Source organism: Gadus chalcogrammus, chromosome 15 (assembly GCF_026213295.1).
Source record: "Gadus chalcogrammus isolate NIFS_2021 chromosome 15, NIFS_Gcha_1.0, whole genome shotgun sequence".
Classification (NCBI taxonomy): Eukaryota; Metazoa; Chordata; class Actinopteri; order Gadiformes; family Gadidae; genus Gadus; species Gadus chalcogrammus.
This window is the reverse complement of record NC_079426.1, coordinates 19,661,039-19,686,261: the sequence shown is the minus strand read 5'-3', so window position 1 is coordinate 19,686,261 and position 25,223 is coordinate 19,661,039. Positions and strand designations below refer to the sequence as shown.

Here is a 25,223-nt window from a genome sequence, read left to right as displayed (position 1 = left end):
AGTGATGTTTATCGGTTACTCTCTCGTAATTATGAGATACTATTTCATAATAATGTCACGTAATTAGGTATAGAGGTTTACATGGTCAAAAATGTATTCATTTAGTTTTTGTGGGCAATCTAGACGGTTGATTCAGAGCCCCCAAGTTATTTAATATATGTTCTATAATTGAGTTTTCCTGTTTCATGCCAATTAATATTCTAAGGTGTAATGACTAAGTTCCGCCACTAAGCGATGCTATTGAAGTACTGAGGAGGTTTGGAGCAGAAGAAGAAAGCTCCGTTGTTGATGTGTTTTTATTAGAAGAAGTGTTTTGATTGACTGAGTAGATGCTTACAGCCTGACCGTGCGTTCACACCAAACGCTTTTGATTTGTCGCGCCACACTTTTGCCGTGCACAGGCGAGCGCGTTCACGAGAATTTGTTGCGCGAAAAATTCGCTCGAGTTCAAATATTTGAACTTTGACGCGAATTTCGCGTGATGACGCGTGATGACAGCCAATCAGCGTTCAACAGTGTGACATAGGCCTATAGGTAGCCCCGCCGAGAGACCGGGCCTAAGCCCGGGACTCGAAGTAGTGCATGATATTATTCTCAATACGCGTTAGATACAATTCCCTCCCTTTTGCTTCATAGTTACCATACCGAAATACTTTAACAAATAAAGTGAGTTAAAAGCGACCAAGGATTGGACTACTTTCTTCAAAAAACGCAACAGAGGACAGATGGCAAAACTTTCTAACATGATATATCCAATCGTATAAGACTGGATTTTTTTTTATTGTGCCTTTATTATTGTGCACTAGCCTAGAAATCTAGACGCCCCTAGCGGCAGCAAATTGAATTTGCAGCCAGGGAGGTCTAGCCTTCTGCTTCTGTCACTGCTGCAGCTGTACCTCAACTTTGTCATGTTGGCGCACAGGGTCCCATGGTCCTTTGCTGATTTCTTGCTGAAGAACACTTTATAGTGGATCTAAAGCAAAGAAAATAGTAATACCAGGAACCATTAAGGAACAATCCCAGGCAAAGGGTGTGTCAATTTTCTGTTGCTAGCGGCATCTAGATTTCTAGGCTAAACCTTTGTAACTGTATTACACCTTTAATGGATTACTGCGTTTTTCTTACAGCAGCATAACACTGTTCAACTACGACCTACTGTCTAAAAGGAAATAATGAACTGAATATAAACAGTTTCAGCAAACATGTTACATTGCAATAGATTACTTTCTTGAAATAGCATCCTAATGGCATGCCAGTCCTCAAACATGAGCTCCATGCCATCAAATCTTTCCTCCATGTTCATACCATTAGCATAGGCCCACTGTAGGTTTCTGCTATTCGCTTCAGAGAGCCTGTCACCTCCGACCAAAATGGTTGAAATTCCTTCAGGTCCTTTTGGTACATACCTACAATGAAGACAGAAGCACCAGTTTTTATATCCACTGCTCACAGTTGGAAGGAATTGTGTGACCCTCCTTCATGATTACGTTTTCTGAAAGTGATGAAGTACTTCTCCCAAGTCAGCAGATTTATTTTAATCTTTGAAAAGCAGTCCTAATGGGTACTGTAAATGGAAACAGTCACAATTCATTTCACTACACTGACATTGGTCGGTAAAGGCATTAATGTAATATTATTGTAAGTTCTTACATCAGTCGAACGCAGTGCCATTTCTGCTGAATACAGATGTGGAATGTGACGCAAGATCACGTCGGAGAATGGCTTGAAAACAGACAGATAACTTGACAGGATTCGGCTGGTAAGGACATTGTATTCACTTCGCATTTGCATTTGTTGACTCTCTCCAGGGAGTGACAAATTCAGGTCGTAGTAGTGAAGATTTCCAAGTGGTTTGTCATTAGCCAGGTGATATATTGGTGTGTGTGTATCCGGTGTATCCGGTGTATTGACCTGTTGCTGCGTAGGGTGGACTGGTGGTGTGCGTGTATGTAAAAATCCAAATTTATAGAATATGATTATAGAATTTTTTTTTATAGAATATGTCTGTGGTGGAGTTGACAATCTCTCCACCAACGACTGGGATGTGATCCTCACATCGTCATGTCCAGAAACCTGGTCCATGACACTGCTTTCAGCCACCTCAGATGTGATCCTAATCTCTTTAACTGCTGTAGCCTGGTCCACGGTACTGCTCCTCTGTTGTCAGAGGACAACAGAGGACTCAGACTAACTGGTGGCATGTTACTGGATGTTAAAACATATGTAACAATGCAATTAACATATCTCGGTGATGTTGGGTTGAATAGCAGCTCTTCCTCCCGGACTTGCAGGCTTATGGCATAACTTTTTCAAGGCCCTGGGTGTCTTCGACGGAGTAATAATAATAATAATAATAATACATTTTATTTATAATGCACTTTATATTCAAGAATCTCAAAGTGCTTCAGAGAAAAAAAATACCAAAAAACTATTAAAAAGGGGGAAACCTCAAAGAAAGTTTAGCTAAATGCTCTTTTAAAGAGATGGGTTTTGAGGTTCCGTTTAAAAAGAGCTGTAGTCTGTGGAGCCCTCAGGTGGTCAGGGAGGGCGTTCCATAGTCTAGGGGCAGCAGCAGAAAATGCCCGATCACCCATGGTGCACAGCTTCGTATGTCGGGTTTGGAGGGTGTGAGTGGATCCTGAACGGAGTGTACGTGAGTTTGTCGGGGGGGTGAGGAGTTCCTGAAGGTAGAGGGGGGCAAGTCCGTGAAGGCACTGGTGGGTGAGGAGGGAGACCTTGTACTAAATTCTGAGTGAGACAGGGAGCCAGTGCAGTGATTTCAGGATGGGGGTGATGTGGTCATGCTTGCGCACCCTCATCAGGACCCTGGCAGCACTGTTTTGAATGTATTGGAGCCTCTGGATGCTCTTGCCAGGGATCCCAATGAGTAGGCTCACGGTCTCGTTTCTGAGCGCTATCTGAACGACCTGTCGTGGGTTCTACTGCGGAGACTTCCTCGATCATTTCATCCTTCACCCATCTCCAGCACACTAGCAAGTCACGTTCCATTCTCGATAAAAGAGTGAGACACACAAATTCGGATCGACTTTGCCGGTGTTGCCACTACCGTCACGCCAACATGTATCAATCTCTCGGCAATACTACTTTTTTTCTGTCTTTCGAAGATGTTCAATGAATGTACAAACAAGCCCGCAATTCTCAGGTTATTCTGGCAAAATCGGCAACAATCGTTGGTCTCCATTCTCTCAATCCACCATTCGCAACACTTCCCCATGGAAATTTCCGTCGCTCTGACTACGTCACCTTCTTCGCTGCTCTGATTGGTTGTAGCGCTATCCTATTGCGTGCAGAAGGAACTTGAAAGACAACCGTTTATCCCGCCCACACTACCACCGCACGAGACCAGACCCAATATCTTTCCGATATGGGTCTGGCTTGCCAGGCTAATTGTGCACCATAAGCTTGCTCAAAATGCACAAAAAATCAAACAGAGTATATTCAAATGTTTGCTATATGCATCTGCTTAGTTAAAGGACAATTCCGGTCTTTTGAACATTTAGCCCCCTTTCTGGTTTGTCTAGGATGAAATAGAGTGGTTAAAACCGAAATTTTGAATATTGGTCCTGTCTCGAGTATTTGGCTAATTTCGAATCGCCCCTGCCTGCTTCACAATGGCTGGCTATGGGCACCCCTAAACGTTTGTTTTCAGAAATGTGAATCTCATCGAGTGGTTAGTGGTGTTCGTTGATGTTCCTAATCAAGTATCGTAGTGAAATACAGTTTGTCGTTTTTCATTTGGCATTTTGTAAATGAGCATAAAACGGAAACCGGAAACGGAAAAAGAGCGAAAAGACTACAACCAACCTACACTTCCGTTTCCGGTTATGTGGCAAACATGAGCTCGTGACCAAATGTAGGCTACATGAAGAAAAAGTAAGAGCACATGGAAGAGGAGATCAATGATTGGGCGGTTCAAGCGTGGACTGACAAGCAAAAATAAAGATCTCTGGAAAGAAGCAGGAGGAAAATATTCTTAAATCTTTAATTTCTCACAAATTTCCTGTCAATACAGATCAGTGGTCCTCTGTCACACTTGCTTTATTTACAAAAGACAAGGAAAACATCCGGAAGTGGTTGAAGGTTATTTGGCAGCAGGACAAACAAGGAGTCTGCACTGAAGAGTTGCAAAAAGGTAGGCTCCCAGCTTACATATTATTGTATTGATATTAAGGGTGAGAGGGAGACAGTTGACGGAAACAGGGAAAATGAGAGTGAAAATTAAGAAAGTTCAGAGGCAAAGACAAGGGAGAGAAAGGCAAAACAGCTGTTGAGTCTGGTGAAGAAATTGATGACACAAATGAAGGAGACGAAATAATGACAACGCAAACACCACCAACAGTTCAAGAACCCACACAAAGTGACAGTGAAGAACAAATTTCAGTGACAAAGACAAGAAGGAGAAAGGTAAAAACAGCTGTTGACTCTGGAGAAGAAAGTGATGAAACAAATGAAAGAGACGACAAAGCAACCACACCAACAGTTCAAGAACTCACAGAAAGTGACAGTGAAGAAGAACAAGTTTCTGAGACAAAGGGAGAAGAGCACACAAAAACAAATGATAAAGAGGACACGCACAGGACGTGCAAAGTCGGGCCAAAATAATTCAAATTTAAGGTAGCAAGAAAAAATTGGATAAAAATAAAGCCGAAAAAAGGACAAAGACAACTGAGACCCCCGTGGACCGATATATTTTACAATGAATTTAGGAAAAGCAACCCATCATGCACATTAGCCTTTAAATACCAAAATATTAGAGCATGTGGCAGCCGGAAAAATAATTCACCATACCTCGGCGCCACAGCCAAGTGCGCGTTTGAAGGTTGTGAGGCAGTTTACACTTTCACAAGGAAAGACCCACCAAAATCCAACACAAAAAAAATTAACGTCATGGTGACACGGTTTGGGGAATTCAGCCACCTTAAGTCAAAGAGAAAATGTAGGCCAGCAAGATACCTCAGGAGAGGAAAAATAGCAAAAGCTGTAAAAAGTGGCGTGACCAACTGCTATTACGAATTGTTGATAAACACACCTGTGGAGGAGATCATGGCTGGTAATATAACCAGAAGCCTCACAAAAGACGTCTTAAAAAATATATCCTACGAGATAAGAAGCGTTGCAAGACTTCTCAATTGTTGGAGTTATTGCTCACTCAGAGGATTATCAGAGAAAGTTGTCGGCATGCATCATCGAACGGCTATCTGCAGCTCCTCCAGATTGACCCTTTTGCGACCCATGCCCACTACCCTATACCTTGATGCAACAGGTGGGGTAGTTCAGAAAGTACCCCATCAGTCCAAAATAGTGCTCTATTATGCCCTGGTTCTGCCTGAAATGGGCAAGACAAGCCGCCTTTGCCAGTCGCAGAGTTCGTTACTAACAGCCATAGTGTTCCCTCAATATCCCACTGGCTTTTGGAGTTCAATAGGGGGCTGTCCCACATTACCAGGAAAAAAATTGCACAAATAGTGACGGATTACAGCTGGGCGTTGATGAACAGTGTGCTCATCTCTTTTAACCAAGAGGATTACTCTGCATACCTCAGAGGATTATCAGAGAAAGTTGTCGGCATGCATCATCGAACGGCTATCTGCAGCTCCTCCAGATTGACCCTTTTGCGACCCATGCCCACTACCCTATACCTTGATGCAACAGGTGGGGTAGTTCAGAAAGTACCCCATCAGTCCAAAATAGTGCTCTATTATGCCCTGGTTCTGCCTGAAATGGGCAAGACAAGCCGCCTTTGCCAGTCGCAGAGTTCGTTACTAACAGCCATAGTGTTCCCTCAATATCCCACAGGCTTTTGGAGTTCAATAGGGGGCTGTCCCACATTGCCAGGAAGAAAATTGCACAAATAGTGACGGATTACAGCTGGGCGTTGATGAACAGTTCATCTCTTTTAACCAAGAGGATTACTCTCAAATTGTGTCGGTACGACTCGAAGACATTCCAAATTTTACTGTGCTCCATTTGTGCTCTGCACATATTCTAAAGGCAGTCTTCCAGGCCTTTGGGAGAACAACTGGTGACAGAGGCATAAAGGAGTATTGTGGAGTGCGGTAAATGACGAGACAAGCGACGGAGATGGGTCGAGTCAGCTTCAAGGCCTGATTCCACCGGAGGCGTACACGCCGCGGGACAGCTGCGCCGCGGTCACCGCTGCTGATCGCTTCCACTCTAATCAATGAGACCATTTCCACCGGCCGCGAGCCGCTGCTAAACCGCGTCAATTTCGACTGAGCAGGTCGAGCCGGGCAGGAAGTGAAAAGTAAAAGCCATAGAGCATCCGGTCAATTTTCTAAATAAAACACAATACTCATGCTCATGTAACTTCACATCAACATTATTACATCATGACCGGTGGCACCAGGTCAGCAGTCAATCAATCAAAGGGTCTCAGAGGGTCGGAAACATGGACGACGAGAGACTCATTGTCGAAGTTCAGCAACATGAAGTCATTTATGTACCAAATCATCCTTTTTATAAGGAAAATGTCAGAAAGGACAAAGCGTGGCATTCAATTGCAATAGTTTTGGGAGTGGAAGGTGAGTACATTAGGTTTAGGATTATTGCGTGATCTCGTGATCTCGTGATCTCGCGTGAATACGGCTGGCTCGCAAGGCAGCGCTACGCTGCCGTTACGCGCCCGGTAGGAATGGACGCAGGGCAGAGGACGCAGCCGTTCCGCGGCGCGTACGCGTCCGGTGGAATCCCGGTGTTACTCTCCACTTCAATCAAAACATTTGTTACTCCAACATGAGTTCAAACGTAACTGCCGAGAATCCGAACTGTCGTAAATCGGAACAGTAGTGAACCGGAACTGTCGTAAATCTGAACTGTTTCCCTTAAAGGTACAGTCCCTTGGTGAATGTCTTACCACTGCAGTTGTGGGTCACCACAGTATGCAACATACAGTTTTGCATACCTGCTGAACTGTATAAGCTTGCCAGAAGCCCATGAGGTTTTCTATCACATGTGTTTGCTGTTTGATAGAGAGAGTCGAGACATGGATATTGAAGAAACACAAGAGGGGAGCAGGACCAGTGATTCCAGTGACATTTCCAAGGGTATTCTTGCAAGGTCCCCATTCATGCAGGCTTTTCACCTAAGAAGGGAGCAAGCCACATGTGATGTCCTGTCTGATGAAGCAACAGGCAAAAACAACCACTACCACTGCCCAGGTATAATTAATGTCTTGCTTAAGACATACATGGGCATCTTTCCCTTGTGGAGTGGTGTATTACTCTGTGATCTATCAAGGCACTCTAAAGGATCTCTCAGAAGAGTAACATGCTGCAAAACACGGGAAACCAATTGCCATGTCAAACTATGGTTTAGGTTGGTGAAACGGTTGGTAAAAGGAAATACCTTAGACCTGCCGAGTTTGTTTCTAAAATGTTTGCCTCAGTGCAGGGGAGGTATGTTGAACATTTGATTCAACATAGCCTGCCAATTGATATACTTGAGAGAAACCTTCAAAGCTCTGTTAAGACGGAAGATGACCCAGAAGAGCAATGGTGTAAGAGGGCACCTCTACTGGCAGTTCAAAGCACAACTCGAAATATTTCAATCCTCCAAACAACCTTCCAAACCCCAAGACTAAGACCAAAACCAAGAAGATTATAAAAGTGGAGCAGAATCAACGGGTTGAAGATGCACAACTAAGTAATGTTACGTTTTTTTGAATGACAGGTGTAAGATAAAGGACATGAAATGAAAATGGTTATTTTTTCTCCTCATGGCCCTAGGTAGAGACAATGAGGATGCAATATAATTACTGCAGTTTATTAGAAGCTCACATTTCACGTTGTAGACTTAAACCATAGATCATAGACCTTAATTGCTACATGGATTTCAATGTTAATCCTGACTTTCAGTTAAACTTGCTATGGAAAAAGAGGGCAACAGAGATAATTGTTGCAACCCTGTCATCCCAAGTGAAGGGTCAGATCTACGGTGTCTACGACCCCACCTGTTGTTGACAGGAGAGGTATATAAAAAGTTAGTCTATCTGTCTTTCAATTTGTAGTCCTACAAACTGACGTATTTGGAGGACTGAAGACCTCCAATAACTCACAGACACAGGCAAAGACACACACACACACACACACTGTGGCAACCCGGCCGTTGCCAATTAAGGGGATGAAGAGCACCTGAGGAACCAGTGGAGAAGCAGCTTAAATAACCTGCTTCTCCACTCATTCGGGGCTCTCTCAGCCATGGGGCTCGTGCCGGGAGGGAGCCGAGTGAGAGACAGTCGCGGGAGAAGCCGGGAGCGGGAGCCATGGCAACCTCGCCACGGACCGGACCCAGGGACCCTTCACCCTTTTTGCCCCAGTGTGGAAGAAACTTGAGTTACTGTATGATTTCCCCTTTCTTTTGTGAGCTGCAGTAATAAAACCGTTGCACCGCAACTGTGCTCGAGCGTTCGGGAATCGCAGCCGACGACCGCGGTTGCCACAACACACAAACACACACACGTAATAGTGTAAATGTAAAATCATTAACATGCAAGCATTAATGTATCCTATAAAGGGGGCGTAAGTTCTGTATTTAAGATACAAGCTAGGACAGAACAATAGGCAGAGCAAGAAGTTTAGCCAAGAGCTTGTTGTATGCGTTTGTCCACAGTTCGAATAAAGACATCAGTTGAAGTACATTAAAAGTGTGGTTGCCAATTGAGTGCTTGAGACGAAGAACCACATAAGTCCATATTTTCAAATTTCAAATAACTTTTTTTTATTATTTGGCCTGTGAACATTATATAATATATTTCTTTTTACTTGAAGATAGACAACAAAAGCTTCCCAATTCTATTGAGATAACATTTTTCAGTGTCAATCTTAAAAACAAACCGTTACAGCAATTTACATTTATGGAATGTGGAATAACAGTATAAGTCCAATTCATCATATCAATTCAAACCACTGGAGATCTAATTCCTTTATCTTAGTTTTAATACAGTAACAGAGCCTTCAAGAAAATAACCACTTCATTCTTTCAATTTTTTTTATTTAACACCAACCTCACTTAGAGAGCGCATAAATACTCACACCATTCATTAATTTAATAAATAAATACATACATAAATACCTATATTATTATTATTATACATAAATACCTATATTATTATTATACATACCTATATTATTATAATTATAAATATTATTATTATAATAATAATTATTATTATATATCAGATCGCGAGTCTGGGGATGCTTTCTACTCTTCACATTCTAATTTTTCATAAAATGATTGGGCCTCCGCTGGCATGTAGGCTAGCATTGTCATGAGGTCATGGTGCTTCTCCTTTTTGACAGGGAGAGGGTCCTCGTATGTGCGAGCGTATGTGGTGGAAAACAAGGGAGCTTGAGGTGGTTGTTTCTTCCTCTGCTTGGTGATCAGCCAAGTCTTTCATCCCTCATAGTGGCTGTGGCTGCCTTTTGTGTGGACACACCATGGATCAGCAGCTGAAATCATGATTCAACAAGAAATTCAATTAAGATTACCCAACATATCCCCAACACTGATAATCTCAGAAACCCAACTCATTAGTTTTTACCTGTCACTTTCAACCACATCATGGATGTGATTAGGAAGCCAGGTGGACGCTTTAGAGTAGCATCAGGGAGCTGTCTGAAGTCTGCACACTGCATTTCTATCACGCTGAATGGCTGCTGCCTGGCTCCCCGGATCATCTCGGTGACATCGCTGGGGGTGTCGAGCGTGGAGACCTTACGCCTCTTCTCCAGCGTGGCAAAGGAGCGGTCACAGGGAAGGAAGGAGTGACCAGATACCACGAACTTCTGCTCTATCTGGCTGAAGTACCCTCTAGATACGAGCAGGGCCATGAGGTTAAGTACTCTCCAGTTATTGTTCTGCCCACAGCATCGGTCACTATAGATGATAAGTTTCCTTTCCTTCGCCTGGACAAGGGGAGCAAAAGATGCTTCTGCCCACTTCAAAAGGCAGCTTGCCACCTCTATTGAACCTCTGCGCGCAATGCCCTCATGCCAGAGGCACATTGTAGGAGGACTGCCGGTGCCCATCTCCTGGATGCAGAAGTTATAGTTCGCCAGCTGTCGTTGGTAGTACACGTTGGAGTGTGTCAGGTTTGGCGTGTACACTACCCCCTGCATGTCAATACAAATTACATGGCAGTCGTTATTGGCTTTGGCCCACTCTGTGTCAGCCTGCAACTGGGAGTATGCTTTTTCAGCCTTGCGATGGTGAAGCTCACTCTCAGCTGCAATCTTTGATCTTTCTCCGTCGGTTGTAGCCGCTGTTAATTTGGAGAACAGGGCGTCACATTTCCCACAAGTATCACTTCTTGGCTGCCCAAAACAGAGGTTCTGCTGCTTGAAGATGTCCCTATAGAGCCAGAACTTTGCAGTGGATGTTGGATTGTTTTCCTTGTACAGGCGGTACATGCGGAGCAGGTTTAAATCAGGGCTCAGGTACTCCCTCTCCACATCTCCCTTCATCCGTGAGTAGTGGTTCGGTTGGCGTGGGAAACTCAGGATATGCTCTCTTATCTCCTCTCTCACTGCAGGATGAATGCTATGAGGCCTAAAAAAAACACAACTCATGAACAAGGGAAATACAATAAACTATGCTGGTCTGTTTTGCACAATTGTTGATTGTTTCTGTGACCATAAATGTGTAATTCTAACATAGGATTTTGTTTTAACATACAATCATTAAGATCCACATGTTGAAACGATACAAAGAATAATCATACTTTATAATTGCATAGCACTTCACTTCTGATATCGATCTCAAAGCGCAAAAATATGTTTCCTGACAGCATGAAGTCTTTCACGATAACACTTAGACTAGGCTTGGATAATAACTTACCTGTTCTTGTGCTTTCCTCTTAAGTCCTCTAATGGAGATCTGACTTCAGCTACCTGCTCTGTTCCCTCAGTCTGACTGCCTAACTTTTCTTGAATAACCTTTTCAAATATAAGTAACTTTAAGTAAATATGTTATGGAAAATGTATCTCATTAAAAGCATGCATGTAATGAAAAGTTAAATGGAAAACATAAGGCTATATAAAACTTGCCTGTAGGCGACTGTTGGTCAGTTGAAAGACTGACATAAATGTGAGCTTACAAACGCTCAGTCTTTTGCTTCCTTGTTGGACATGGTACTTAAAGGTGTACCTCCTCTTTGGATCTTCAGTGTCAGGCCCACGTGGTCGTCTGCGACTCACCTCGTGCTAGAGGTAAAAGTAAAGTAAAAAGATATTTACCATAGTGTCGCATGCTAGCGGTTGTGTAGAGCTGTCAAGTTAAGGCAATTAAGTATGTTTTGGTTGGGAGAATGAATAACCAATGTGTGTGCCTTTTAGGGCATAGGCCTACATGATGCCCATCATCCATCCTCACAAAATCTAACATTTACAGTGATCAGGCATATGTGCAGTCTTAGTGAACTGAAAATGCAAAAAAGCTAGATATTTATTGGACAACTGCCACAAAATCGTCATAACCGGGGAATCCCGACTTCTATGGGAATGAATGATACAGCTGAACTCTTTTTGATTGACAGCATGTGTCGCGATTGGAGAGTTTCAAGTACAAGGATGTTAACGTTCGTCTTGGCAATGACAGGTGAAGTCGAGAGGCAAGGCAAGTTGCAGCTCAAATTATCATATATTTGTGAGCAATAGCCTACAGTAGGTTTCTATTCGTTTTTGTACATATCCTACTGTGATTAAAATCGTAATGTGCAGTTACGTTACAGAGTTAGTGTCTTGCTTTTGTTTCAATTCTGTATTTAGGCTAAGTTGTAGCCAGATAGCTCGCTATAACTTATCAGAGCTTCCCCTATTCCAAAGAGGAGCAATTTGTGTATATAGGCTAAGTCTTAAGGGCCGGTTGCTTCTCTTTTATGTAACACGTTTGTTATTTCATGGACCTATTTGCGTTGCATCGTGGAACGGGCAGGGCTCGAAAAACTCCAGCCAATCATTTGGATTGCCACCTCGTTGCATTGGACAGTAAGTACGTCAATCAAACGGTCGTACTGCACTCCCCCTCCCCCGCGCCCCGCACGCGACCCCTTCGTGCAGTACTCGTGACCCAGAGCTCGTGACCCAGAGCTCGCTCCTGTTTGTTGTTAGCCTGCGGTATCTACTGGAACTAGTTAATCCACATTTGGACCTAGCAGTAGAAGACAATTTCCATGGCAGACAAGACGCCACCATCCCCACCACCACCACCACCACCAGCAAAGAGAAGGAAAACTCTTTTTCAGAGAATAATTGATAATAAAAACGCTGAAAGAGAAACTGAAATCAAGAATAATCCTAGGCGCTGCTTTTGAACGTTGGCGGCAACTGAAGGACGAGAAGGGTCTAAAAACCGATGCTTGTGTGGCGGTTGACCTAGTTTCAAAGTTTATACCGTTTATACTCGGTAATACCGGTGTTGAGACGAGTGTATTACTCGGTGTGAAAATGTCCACACCGCGGCAACCCTAGTGAAAACCAGGACTTCCAATACAATTATATGAAACAAACATACATTTTCTAAAAATAGTAATGATTTATGTGACCGTTTAATGTTTATAACATCTGGTGCAACCATAGCCGCGAGAACGTATTCTCAGCAGGGGGTGCTGGAAAAAAAAACCCGGCCTGCACTAGACTCGCAACTCGTCACATTGATAAAAAAGATATATAGCAGCGCAGCTCAATTACACCAGTGCATGCGCGCACAGTTGAAAATCGATCGTTGTGTTCACTTCCTTCACACCATGGTTCAAATCCAGCTGCTCACAGAACAAGTTTAGCGCACCACCGCTACCCTCACACTTTTTCATATAACCTTTTTTCAGCACTATGAGCATTAAATAAATGCTGCGTCTCAACATGCATTGGACAGCAGCGAGGATGACTCGCTTTGCCACGGGCCGAAACAGTTCGGAGCGACCACAGCCAGAGCGAACACAGCGGGGCAGAGGAGTGTCAGGAAGTCTTTGGTGTACACATCAGTACGGCCTATTTGCACTACTGTTTAGTGGCAATGCAGTGTTTTATTCTATGCCTTTTTATTTTCGTATATTATTTCAATTAATACAATTTATTTATTCATGAAATCAAGATCTGGTCTTCAAATCTTTTTTCCAAATACAGGTCGTATTACAATGGGGTTTGTGTTTATATTCGGACCAATACGGTACAGCGGACGCTCACATGACGTTAAGCATTTCCTGGTGCATAATGTGACGCTTCAGAACCTAAAATCCCGTTTCTCCCCGTTGATACGACAACACATAACCGGCGTTTTCAGAAATCTCCACTCTGGCCGGAGTTTTTAGAAATTATCGTTTTCTGTGATAAGACAGGACCTCGGACAGGGGGTGTTGCAGCACCCCCAAAACCCCTACTTCCCGCGGTACTGGGTGCAATTTACAGCTGAATGTAGTGCCATGTTGTTAAACGAAAACCTACGCTAGCCTGGCTCGCTCTCGCGCATCTCTGTTCGCGCTCGTGCATGATTGCGCGTCCAGGTACTTGGAATGGGTGGAGTCAGAGTCAGCGTTGAAGGAGAGGGGGTAGGACCATTTGAGTTGTGTATTTTCAAAATCTGCTGGCGTTTCGCAAATCGCGTACCCAACCTTTAACAGAAACAAAGTAGTCACTTTAACGTTTTTAGCTATAAAACACTGTAGAGCTAAATAATAGCAGCCTTTATTAAATTTACAAGCTAGAATATAACAGTTTACACAATCAATGAATGGTAATTAGGCTACTATGCTAGCCTACGTGACACAGCTGGGCAGGCGTTCGGAGACATCAAACACACCTAATACGTTTCGATTAATTTCTCCTTGATTATAAGAAGTAGATACATGCTTTAAACATCCACTGAATCCTCATTTTCTCAGCTTTAATTTTGACCCATTCATGACTTGATCCGTTAAACAGACTGAGCTGTATGAACAGTAGTAGACGTTCAGTACACGCCCCTCTGACTGTAACCGCTAACGTTAAGTAGATACTTTGTACATAAACGGTTCTTCCACTAACCTCTTTCGGTGGACTTTTCCCTCGTTTCAGGACTCCTCTTCGGTTCACGTATGGTTTCCCAGCATCCCTCAAAGTCTTCCTGGCTCTGTCCTTCCATTCATTTATGTGTGCTTTCCTTTTTTTGCCAAGGTTTTGCCTTTTAATGTCTGCAGCGGACACGAACGTTGCCGGCGTCTCCATTTTCATCAGTGGACATAAACGTTTTTTCCGCGTGAGACTATTTTAAAGTTTAAAATACTAGTATTTATCGCGCGACCACCACCCCCAAACTGCTTCTGTATACAACGTGTCACACATACATTCATGTTATATGGTTATCTCGTTTTTTTTATTTTTTGGACTTATACGGTTTTTCGTCGCATGGGTTCAATTAAGGATATCACAACACGCACACAACACGCAGGCAGGCAGGCAGGCAGGCAGGCAGGCATACTATCCCTCTTTGTTTTTACCTGACTTTCTTTTTGTTGTCCATGGAAAAACAGTGAGCTGTGATCTCATGATAAGCCAACAATAGGCTATAACTACGTTATTCATTTCAATGGCCAAAAAAACAAGTTTGTGTTCATATGGCGAGGCTGTGTGCTAATGAGCAGAAGCATTGAGAAAGTTTACTCCTCGAGAATTAACAAGGTAACTTTTCCTAACAGTTTTTTTAGTTAGTTTGTAACAATGTTTCCTCAGAGCAGAGGAAGGCTAGGCTATGATGTGTTCCAATATCCATACTACTATCCGTACTTACTAGCCTTAGTTTGAGTACGTAGGGCGTTCCAATTCAGATCGGGTGAAAATAAGTGTGGATCATCATGTAAGTAAGTAAGTAAAATGTATTTATAAAAGCACATTTAAAACAGTTTGCACTGACCAAAGTGCTGTACATAGTGCATTCAGCAGGCAAAGATGAAGGCAAAATAACATTAGAATAAAATACAAATAAAAGACATGAAACCGGACATCCACACACAACAAAGGCAGTGGTGCAGAGGTCAGATCATGATCGATGGACACTTTTTGTACTCAACGGCAGCCATCTTAGCTACGTAGCAGAAGAGGGCGGGGCCAGGCTGAGCCAAAGTCGGCGCATTTTCCACATAGCCTGCATTAATAGACTCATTTTGTAGTTTTTATAGCTTTTTATCCGCAAGCTTCCCGGGGCGGTTACTGGGGAAACGTTTGTGGGCGGTTCGAGTTAGGTGGGAGCTGAGCTGCTAATCACATCACTCGCTCTGTCACTGAATAAAATGATGGCTTTAAAAAGCTCAGGAACAACGCGTTCCGTTCGAGGATGTACTAACAACCGGACAAAACTAAATAATTGGTTGAAATCTGAGTGTTTTGACCACAAGCCGAAAAAGAAAGCAGAGTGTTTGTGCCCGAAATGGTACAGTTCCATCGACTGCCCAATGATGAAGAGGCTGAAGAACCTGAACTTAAAACAACCTCCGAAATGTTGTTATGTCTGTTCATTTCATTTTGTGGAAAAAGCGCCAACGGAAGAAAACCCTTACCCAATGCTTTATCTGGGTTATGAGAAGCCACCTGAGAAGAAACGCAGAAGAGTAGTCAGGATGAGTGTTGACAGTCAAGTCGCAACAACAACAGGTATGCTAAATTTGATATCAACGCAATTTTCTTTTAATGTAACATTACGGTAGCATACAGTATACTCTATTTACGTTGGTCAAGTCAATTGTGTATCCTAACTTTCATCCTTAATTTAGAAATTATCATAGGTCAGTGTCCTGTTAAAACCTTGTCTAGATCTATTCTGTAGACCAATGCATGTTTAGACCCTCATCCAATTATCTCCATCTTATTGTGCTATATAAATAAAGTTGCCTTATTATTACCTGCAGACCAAGCTGTGATGGTGTTCGAGCAGCCTCAAACCTTCAAGGATGCCCAAACACAGTGGATGGATCCAGCTGAGGAGGACCATACCTACTCTAAAGGATCCATCCTTATATGTGACATGATCATCACACCTGCCCCTGAGATCTCACTGTCCATTGCAGAGGTTACACTGAAAGGTGATAAAGTCTGTCTGCTGTACACAGGGATTCCTCTACCTGTGTTCAACACTCATGTCTCCTGTCTACGAGGTTTTGTGCGCCAGTCATCAACAATGCCAGCTCAAGATGAAGTTTTGTTAACACTCATGAAGCTCAGACATAACTTTGCTGTAGCTGATTTAGCGAGGCGCTTTAAAAGATCAGCCAGTCAGGTCAGTAAAACACTTACGCGTTGGGTTGATATCCTTGCTGAGCACACCAAGGTCCTCATTCCATGGCTGCCCCGTGACACTATAAGAGCAACTATGCCAAAGGTTTTTCTGCCACATTTCTCAGATTTAACTTGCATCATTGACTGCACAGAGAGTGTTCTGCAAAAAGCCAAAAACGTAGACTCGCGCTCAGAGTCTTAAAGCCATTACTATGCAAGTAACACTGTTAAGTACCTTGTTGCCATTGCTCCATCAGGGATGCTGAAGTTTATTTCAGAGGCTTTTGGTGGGAAGTGTAGTGACAGGTATATTACACAGAACTCAGGGTTTCTTGATTGTTTACGTCCTGGTGATGGGGGACCGTGGGTTCACAATTAGAGATCTTGTTGAGGAGAGGAGGGTAAGGCTAGTCATACCTGCTTTTACAGGCAAACACAGCCAGCTGACCAATGAGCAAGTGACTCAGATGAGACGGATAGCAAATGTACGCATTCATGTGGAACGGGCTATAAGGCATCTCAAAGTGTTCAAGATCCTGTCAAACCGTGCCAATAAGCTTAGTTCCTAAAATTGATAAAATACTTCAGATTTGTGCAGCTCTCATAAATCTGAGAGGAGAGCTTATCTCCAGCAAGTAATGTCTTACATACTATTAAACAACATCTTGCATATTTATGAATTACATTTATTTATTCCTATTTATTTGTAAAATTGATACATACACATTTATTTAGAGAAACATACATACATAGATGCATATATATATTGTACAGAGAGATACACACACACAGATTCATACATAGTATTTAGATGGATACAGAGAACAGTGTAGATACTGTATAAATTTAGAAAAAATAGACAAGATAATTCTAATGATAAATACATGTATAGAAAGATGAAAAAGGTCACTTCTGAATTCATCACATTGTTGAAATGGGGTTAATGTCATATACTTTTTTTCTTTTTACAATAGAACACTAAAAATGTATTTATACATATATTATATTAAGTTTTATTTATACTACAAATGTAAATAGTAACACAATAACAATTTATTTATACATATATATATATTAAGTTTTATTTATACTTCAAATGTATTTGAACCATTGTTATTGCCAACTGATATGTCGGTTAATGTTTTCGTCGTCCTCCATCGCTCGATTCAACAATACATTTTGGCACTTTTTACTCCCGGATCAGACCGCAGAAAAAGCCTTGGACTTTCCTATCGCCAACATGCCTCTGTACTCGGATATCTCAGGCACGGAGACTGGGAAATGCACAGACTGCACCAAACTGCGACAGACGGTGGCTTTAACCCTGTGTTCACACCAAAAGATGCATTTGCTGCCCGAACGCGTTGACGCCTGAGTTTTGCGGCGCGTCAAACTTTTGACGCGCGTCAAAAGTTGAAATATTTCAACTCGAGCAGCATTTGACGCGCCGCAAAATACGTGAACGCGCCCTTCGCCCGTGCCCGGCAGCGGGCACGGGCATGCCGCGCCGCAAATCAGATTTTGACGCGCCGCAAATCAAGTTTTGCTGCCTGTTTTCTCGGCAGCAAATGCTGCGGCAGCAAAGCAGCAACGCGTCTCTACATTCACTTTGAATGGGATCACGACGCGCGTCAACTTTTTGCATCTTTTGGTGTGAACGCAGGGTTATGGAAACGAGACTAGCAGCATTAGAAAAATGCAAAGGACCCCTACAGGATACAGTGCCGATGGGTGAGTTTGCTGAGCTCACTCAGATACAGCAAGATGATCAAAGCTACACTGTATCCTTCCCGAAGCTGGACAAGAGAGAGACAGTTCCAGCTGCGTTTCACTGGCACAGAGTCGGCGCTAAGCCAAAACAACATACCAAAGTGAATCAACAAGATCACTCAACGCCAAATGCTAAACTACCCAAAGCTAAAGTTATCAGCCGGATTAGCCCTTCACTGAAATTAACCCTGCCACTGAAGAACCGGTTCCTGCCACTTCAAGAGTCCACGAACGAGCCTGCCACCCATGCACCCCTGAGCCCCGAGATGCGTCCGGACGGACAGTGCGGACAGAGACGGAACATGAACCAGTCGCCATGGAGGCGAGCTGCGCATGCCTCGGCCACCTGTGCACCCCTGACCCCTGAAATGTGTCCGGACAGACGGTACGGACAGACATGGAACAACCAGTCGCCACGGAGGCGGGCTGCGCATGTGTCTGCCACCGTCCAACAAGGGCCCATCTCAGAGGAAGCAGATGAACCAGACACTCTGATTATAGGAGACTCAACCATCAAGGATATAACCGGTAAGAAGATCAAAACATGCAACTTCCCATATGGAATGGTTAGTGATATCAACCATAAACTAGCCAAAATCATATTGGAAAACCCCAAAATCTCACAGATTATTGTGCATGCAGGATTTAATGATATTCAAAGAGAACAGTCAGAACTTCTGAAGAGGGATTACACTGATCTATTGGATACACTGGACAAAATACACATCAACTCATTCATCAGTGGACCCATACCAGCAGTTGACAGGGGAATAAACAGATTCAGTCGTCTACTTGCACTGAATACATGGCTTTCCAGAGTCTGCAATGAAAGAGGAAGGGGCTTTATTGACAATTTCAACTTATTCTGGGGGCGCAAATATCTTTTCAGAGCAGATGGCCTACACCCAAACAGGTTAGGCTCAAAACTGTTGAGGGACAATCTTCTCTTCTCGCTTTACGCACAGGCCACAATCTTGCCATGGTCTGACGCACAGGCCACAATCAGAGCACAGGTTGAGAAGAAGCGAGACTACAGCCTCCCCCACACATCTACTCTGCCACTATCTGACACACAGATAGCAGACAGCCCACAGACCTTGAAGAGAGACAACAGCCCGCCCGACGCCATCAACACTGTGCCTTCCCCAATCGCTGATGCTGGCTTGACGAGGAACAGCCACCCCCCTCCTCTGCATTACAGACCAAAGACCTTGAAGAGAGACAACAGCCTGCCCGACACCATGGACACCGTGCCCTCCCCCATCGCCGATGCTGGCTTGGCGAGGAACGGCCACCCCCCTCCTCATCTCTCCCATAGCCACAACAACTCCAGCTCCACTGTCTCCTCCCTTTGCGATTTTCCAGCTGAATTTAAGTAACAGGAATATGTAGGCATCAAACTTGCATCTGTGTCAATGATAGCATCGCCAGGTCATTCCCACAGGCTGATAACACCAAAGCGGAGGGCGCCCCAGCCCCCCGCCCCCTGTACTGATAGTAGTCCTGAGTATTACTGAGACAAAAAAGGGTTCAGCCTTAGACAAAGTATAAAGGACGTTTCGCATAATCTGCTGAACCCAAGGTTGCCTATGTCAAAACATGGCAACTTTTGCATTCCTGCTGTAACCACTAAGAGAGTAAACAAAGGGAAACTTAGACACACTGCTAACCTCACAAATCTCATACATATTTCCTCCAAACCAAAAACAACCTTAAAGCCTATCAACAACACCATCAGGATGGGTCTACTTAATGTTAGGTCTCTTAATAACAAATCATTTTTAGTTAATGATTTTATTACCACCTCTAAACTGGATTTTATGTTTTTAACTGAAACATGGCTGGAACAAAATAACAGTGCAACCGTTCTGATAGAGACAGCTCCTCCCAACTATAACTTTTGATGCATGTAGATCTGGAAAAAGAGGTGGAGGGGTTGCTGTTATATTTAAAAATGATTTTCAGGGGAAACAGATGTTATTTGGTGATTTTCCATCATTCGAATACCTTTGTGCTGTATTGAAATGCTCCCCCAGAGTTCTCCTATTAATTATTTACAGGCCACCCACATACATTTTTTCGATGAATTCACAGAATTATTGGCTAGCATCTCCACAGACTTTGACTTTCTAGTTATAACTGGTGACTTCAATTTTCATACTGATGATTTGAATGACAAGTGTGCAAAAAAACTATTTACCATTTTGGACACATTTGAACTGTCCCAACATGTGAAAGAGACTACTCATTGTAAGGGCCACACTCTAGACCTGGTTTTCACAAAGGGCCTCAATGTTTCTGATCTCTCTGTGACTGATCCTTCCTTGTCTGACCACTTTTGTGTTTTCTTTAATATATATTTTATTCCCAACATACAGACAAAATCAAATACTGTCAAAAAACGGTATATCAATGAAGAATCGTATGTACTTTTTAGAAAGGCCATCTCCTTACTACCACCTCTCAACCCATGTTCTGCTGATGATCTTGTAGAAAACTTTAATTTGAAAATTTTGAAAGTCATTGATGTCATTGCACCTTACAAGGTTAAAACGATTTCTGGAAAGCAAAAGGCACCCTGGAGAAAAGCTGCTTCTGTAACAGCACAGAAAAAAGAATGCAGGAAGGTTGAACGCATCTGGCGTAAAACAAAACTTCATATTCACCATGATATCTACAAAGAGAGCCTCCGTGCCTACAATTCAGACTTAAAAAGTGCTAGAGAAACATTTTTCTCCAATATCATTAAATCCAATAATAATAATGCAAAAACCCTATTTGCAACTGTTGACAGACTGACCAACCCCCCAACACAAATTCCACCTGATCTCCATTCCACGCAGAAATGCAATGAGTTTGCAGCTTTTTATACTGATAAAATTGAAGGCATCAGACGCGCCATCAATATCTCCACTTCAAACAAAAATGTTGGACTACCACTGTTGGGCAAAATAACCTGCTGAGCACATCACATGTACATTATAAATATAGCTAACTCCTACCCCAGCCTGATCAGCACATCACATGGCAGTCACCTTACAATAGTCAACTCTTAACGCCTGATGAGCACAACACATGGCAGTCACATTCAACTTTTAAACACATAACACACACATGATAACATAGTCAGGTCGAGGCCAGAGCTAAGGCCCCATTTCTCCGCCAGGCAAATGGTAAACACTCAGACAATGCACTGTTTCATCCTCAGAACGGGAGGGCCACAATCAGGAGACTCTTTGAGGCGCTCCCCCATCAGGAAGAACACGAGGAGATACACTAGGGCCTGAGAGCCAAGGTCACGCAAAGCACTGTTTCATCCTCAGAACGGGAGGGCCACAATCAGGAGACTCTTTGAGGCGCTCCCCCATCAGGAAGAACACGAGGAGACACACTAGGGCCTGAGAGCCAAGGTCACGCAAAGACACACAGAACCACATACGTCTCAAACGCACACACCTCACCAAGAGGAAGATACAGCATAAAACTGTATCACACAGACACTTCTCCCCCTTCTTCTGAAGCAGACCTTCCACGGAGGCGAAGCTCTGGACGAACCATCAGCGCTGATTAGGGACTTAGACATATTCGATTTCTCACGCTTTATGACTCTGTATAACCGTTGCCACTTTACTTAATAAATCCAAGGTCCTCGTGCCGATAGACTTTATTACCTCTCCGTCTCATTTTATCTGATCCAGTAACTAGACAGACCGTTTTTCCCTTCAATTTGGTGACCTCCGACGTGATTTTTTCTGAATTGAACACGCAACTGGGAAACGAGAGACGGAGAGCGGCACGACCTCGAGACCCCGGAGCACCGGACCGATTCCTGCAGTCTCACCTCGCGCGCGCCCAACAAAAGGTAGGCAGAACCTGTTGATAAAATCCAAACTCTGCATAGTTATATAGGAACCACATTAGGAGGTGAGACTGTGAGAGCGGTTCGCTACGGGATATCTCGTGGGGACGAATAGAGTTGCATTCCAGCATTGCCCCATAAACCCAATTGACCCTGAACGCGTGACACATCGAATATCGGCTCGTTGCATGGTGAAAGAATACCCTCGAGACCATAGGGCCTATAAGAATCGGTCATAGTGATACAAGACTACCGATGGCCGAATAATGTATGCCTGGGCCAAGAGTGGAGCCCAGAGGGATGCCTGGGCCGCGGGTGGAACCCAGAGGGAATGAGAAGGGCCTATAAGAATCGGTCATAGTGATACAAGACTACCGATGGCCGAATAATGTATGCCTGGGCCAAGAGTGGAGCCCAGAGGGATGCCTGGGCCGCGGGTGGAACCCAGAGGGAATGAGAAGGGCCTATAAGAATCGGTCATAGTGATACAAGACTACCGATGGCCGAATAATGTATGCCTGGGCCAAGAGTGGAGCCCAGAGGGATGCCTGGGCCGCGGGTGGAACCCAGAGGGAATGAGAAGAAAAAACTAGGGCCTATAAGAATCGGTCATAGTGATATAAGACTACCGATGGCCGAATAATGTATGCCTGGGCCAAGAGTGGAGCCCAGAGGGATGCCTGGGCCGCGGGTGGAACCCAGAGGGAATGAGAAGGGCCTATAAGAATCGGTCATAGTGATACAAGACTACCGATGGCCAAATAATGAATGTGTATTAAATAATTCTATGTGGTAAGAAGGTTAGAGTCCCTTTGCAGAGGAAACCGTATGCCTGGGGCACGAGTGACACACAGAGAGACAGTGTGTGTATGCGTGAGAGAGGCTGTGTGTGTGTGTGTAAGAGGCCCAGAGAGATTGAGACGGAGAGACTGTGTGTGTGTGTGTGTGTGTGTGAGAGGCCCAGAGAGATTGAGACGGAGAGACTGTGTGTGTGTGTGTGTGTGTGTGAGAGGCCCAGAGAGAGAGAAAGAAAGAGAACAAGCGTATTTGTGGGCCGGCTAAATATAGAAATAAATCAATTAATGATAACCCGGCTATGTGTGCAACGCTTGCTTGCTTTGTTATGCTCAACGCTATTTTGCCGTATCTGATGATTGTGGGTGCGGGACACAGAATGAGAAGTCTGTTGATATGTGTTTGTGTACGTCTGCGCGAAAGAGAGAATCTGTGAGTGAATCAGTGAGTGTATGCGTGGTCCGCTCTATCTTCGCCCGTTAAAACGGGTAAAGGAAAGAATAGATAGATTGATAATAATGAATAATGTCTCTCTGACGTATTGCTTCGGTCTATGGCTTAACCTGCGGAAATAGATAAATTGACAATGATAGATAACCTTTTACTGTGTTGCTTCAAGTTACTGTTTGACCCGTTAAAACTAAAACCTAGATAAGTTGACAAGGATAAATGATATCTCTTTTACTGTGTTTCTTTGAATTACTGCTGGACCTGTCGCATAGATAAACTACGATACTAAACCACATCTCTTTGCCGCGTTGGTTGACTGTTTAGTCTGTTGAAGCAGATTAATCAATAAGGATAGATAACGATTATTGGCTATAAGGAATATCTGGATGTATTGAATAACGTCTCTAGGCCTTGTTGTTGTTTTTTGCTTCCCCCCCCTGTTTTTTCCTCCTTTTTTCTCGTTCTCCTCCTCCAAGAGTGACAAGGGTTACCCCCCAGTCTCTCATCCGCTCTTGTGTGTTAAGACAGGTCACACAGAGTTATAGCACCACGGCCGCCATTTTTTGAGTTCTCTCACTCAGTCCCAAGCCACACCTCCCCCTCCGCCAAATCTAGACCACTCCAGCCCTACCCTTCCTCAACTACACCGCCCCCTGCTGGACCACTCCAACCCTACCCTTCCTCAACTACACCGCCCCCTGTTGGACCACTCCAACTCTGCCCTTCCCCAACTACAGCGCCCCCTGCTGGACCACTCCAGCCCTACCCTTCCTCAACTACACCGCCCCCTGCTGGACCACTCCAGCCCTACCCTTCCTCAACTACACCGCCCCCTGCTGGACCACTCCAGCCCTACCCTTCCTCAACTACACCGCCCCCCTGCTGGACCACCCCAACCCTACCCTTCCTCAACTACAGCGCCCCCTGCTGGACCACTCCGACTCTGCCCTTCCCCAACTACAGCGCCCACTGCTGGACAACAACAACCCTGCCCTTCCCCAACTACATCGCCTCCAAATAGACAGCATCAATACCAATCCAACCCCGACCCTCGATCACCCCCTGTTAGAAGAATTATCCCAGTTACTAATAAAGCTAAAAAGACAAACCTCCCCGCATCCGGCCTTCAGTGCAAAGGCGTCCACAACCCCGACCACCCCCATACCAGGCTGTTGTAAGAAGAAGCGGCGAACGCGCCCACGATGTCGGACGAGCGACGAAGAGCCCCCGGAGAGGATTGGCAAGACGAACCCCAGAGAAGCCAAGACAGAGAGCGATTCTCAGCCTCCCGGCCAGCTGACAGCCACTCACCCCCACCCTCCCCGGAGAGGGCTCACCTACCCATGCCGAGATTGTTCTGTCCCCTAGAATCGACAACACCAGTTCAGTCCCAGCCAAAAGCCCCCGCCTCATACACCCTACCTTCCCCATTAATGACCCCCTCCCAGTTCAGCCCTGACCCAGATCACTTAAGGGACCCCCGTACCAATAAGAGCGAGCCCCGCCGCCCCCGGCCAGGTATACAAGAGGCTTTTATGGCACCTCTATTGATAGGTGCGGAGGGAAGAGCAGCATACACACCATGGAGCCACCGGGACATGGCCAACCTGGTCGCCCGCTTGCCAACGCTCACGGCAGGAGCCTCGGCCTGGATCAGAAGATTTGAAACTGAGACGTCTGGCGATCTCCTGACCCTGGGAGACATACGAGCCATCATCGGCAGGGCACATGGTGCCGGACGAATCATTGAACTGGAGACACTGACCAAGACTGAGGCCCTACCTGACAACACCCCCTTCGAAGCTTACCGAAACCTCTTCTGGGAGAGTCTCAGGGCGCTCTTCCCAGCCGACGCAGGCAGAGTGGGAATCTCCGGCCTGACCATCAAACCTGAAGAATCTATCTTTCAGTACATAGAAAGGGCTGAAGGATTGTGGACGGATAATAATGACTGTCCCCCACACAGTAGCAAACTGGCGACACAGACATTCCAGCGGGCAATAATACAGGGACTGCCACCCACGGTCCAGAGGAGACTGAAGACAGTGGTGGCACTGCACTCCAAGCCC

The 25,223-nt window shown here is 44.5% G+C and overlaps 1 protein-coding gene across 1 annotated transcript; it reads right to left on the bottom strand.

The window, feature by feature from the left end:
• Positions 1-9,315: 9,315 nt before the first annotated feature.
• Positions 9,316-15,043, bottom strand: LOC130405139 (uncharacterized). Its single transcript, XM_056610130.1, has 3 exons — positions 14,058-15,043; positions 9,581-11,240; positions 9,316-9,488 (listed from the first exon to the last, which is right to left on the bottom strand). The coding sequence occupies exons 2-3, from the start codon at positions 10,605-10,607 to the stop codon at positions 9,433-9,435; spliced, it is 1,083 nt and encodes a 360-aa protein (XP_056466105.1). The 5' UTR covers positions 10,608-11,240; positions 14,058-15,043; the 3' UTR covers positions 9,316-9,432.
• Positions 15,044-25,223: the final 10,180 nt, after the last annotated feature.

Bases quoted from the DNA above. Each gene is read 5' to 3' on its own strand.
- LOC130405139 (XM_056610130.1), bottom strand. From the start codon at position 10,607: ATGAGTTGTGTTTTTTTTAGGCCTCATAGCATTCATCCTGCAGTGAGA. The intron at 9,489-9,580 runs GTAAAAACTAAT...TCATGATTTCAG, and splicing joins GATGTGGTTGAAAGTGACAG to CTGCTGATCCATGGTGTGTC.